The sequence below is a fragment of the Dendrobium catenatum genome, unplaced genomic scaffold (assembly GCF_001605985.2).
Source record: "Dendrobium catenatum unplaced genomic scaffold, ASM160598v2 original_scaffold_48243, whole genome shotgun sequence".
Taxonomy (NCBI): domain Eukaryota; kingdom Viridiplantae; phylum Streptophyta; class Magnoliopsida; order Asparagales; family Orchidaceae; genus Dendrobium; species Dendrobium catenatum.
In genome coordinates, this window is record NW_021366697.1 from 1 (window position 1) to 1,289 (window position 1,289).

Consider the following 1,289-nt stretch of genomic DNA (forward strand, 5'->3'; position numbering starts at 1 on the left):
GAAGTTGCAAAAAATTGTTGTACCGATGCTGGTGGGGATGACTATGTCTACAAGCTGCAGCTTTTCTCAAACGAAAAGTCAATGGATTTGTTCCAAAAGAGAGTGTTTGGTCCCGGTAAGCGTTGCCCGGAGCATCTAGAGAAGGTGGCTAATGATGTTGTTAAAAAATGTGGTGGACTACCACTTGCAATTGTTGCAATGGCCGGTGTTCTCAAAAGTATGCCAACCCCCGATGAACATCATCAATGGACTAACTTGCTAAAGAACTTATCCTCGGTGCTTGAAACTAATCCAAGTCTTGAAGGAATGAAACAGGTGTTGCTTCTTAGCTACAATCACCTCCCATACCTTCTCAAGCCTTGTTTTCTCTATCTTAGCATCTTTCCAGAGGACCATCTCATCAACCGCAAGAATTTGATTCAACTCTGGGTAGCTGAAAGGCTAGTGAATAACCAATATGCCATGAGTGTAGAGGATGTGGCAGAGTATTATTTCAATGAGCTAGTTAGTAGAAGTCTTATCATGCCGTCAGAAGTGGGTTTGAATGGGAAGGTGAAAAGCTGTCGAATTCATGATATCATGCTTGAAGTTATTATCTTCAAGTCAATGGAGGAAAATATGGTTTCAATTCATGGTAAGCATAGCAGAGTAAGTCTTCGAGGTGAAAATGTGATTCGACGATTATCTCTTCAAAGAGAAAGGAATCAAATTAGATGCATTCCAGATAACATTGACCTATCACATGTTACATCATTGTCAATTTATGATTATGAAAAGATCCCAGCCTTGCTTCTAAGATTCAAATTACTAAGAGTCTTGGTGTTCGAATATTATCAATTTGACCTTGAAGCAGAAAAAGGAAGCTTCCTACGAATTCTTTCTAAGTTAAGGCATCTTCGATACTTGAGCCTGAAAGGAACTTATCTAAGTTATTATCATAAAAAAATAAATTCTACCTTCTCCAAGTCCTTAGGTAAGCTTCATAATTTGGTAAAACTGGATATACGTGGAACTGGAATAGACAGGCTATATTCATCAGTTGCGAAACTTCAACAACTTTGCCATCTTCAAATGGGAAATCTAATCTCTTCTTTTTATCCTTTTGAAAAATATGATACTAGGATGAAACTTGGAGTGTTGAGAAATTTCAAAGATCTGCAAACATTGGTGGGCTTGAACATTAATAATATGGAAAAAGTTGAGGAACTAAGGTACCTAACTCAATTGACGAAGCTAAAGATCACGGTGGTTATAAAATCCCCAAAAATAGATAGCTCCTTATGTGCTCC

General features: G+C 37.9%; 1 protein-coding gene across 1 annotated transcript; it reads left to right on the forward strand.

Annotated features, from left to right (window-relative positions):
- Positions 1-3: 3 nt before the first annotated feature.
- On the forward strand, positions 4-1,211 carry LOC110095850 (disease resistance protein PIK6-NP-like; the record flags this gene model as incomplete). The annotated part of the gene is made up of 1 exon (XM_020821558.2): positions 4-1,211. A coding segment is annotated over one exon (1,208 nt), but the record flags the coding sequence as incomplete, so codon positions are not given.
- Positions 1,212-1,289: the final 78 nt, after the last annotated feature.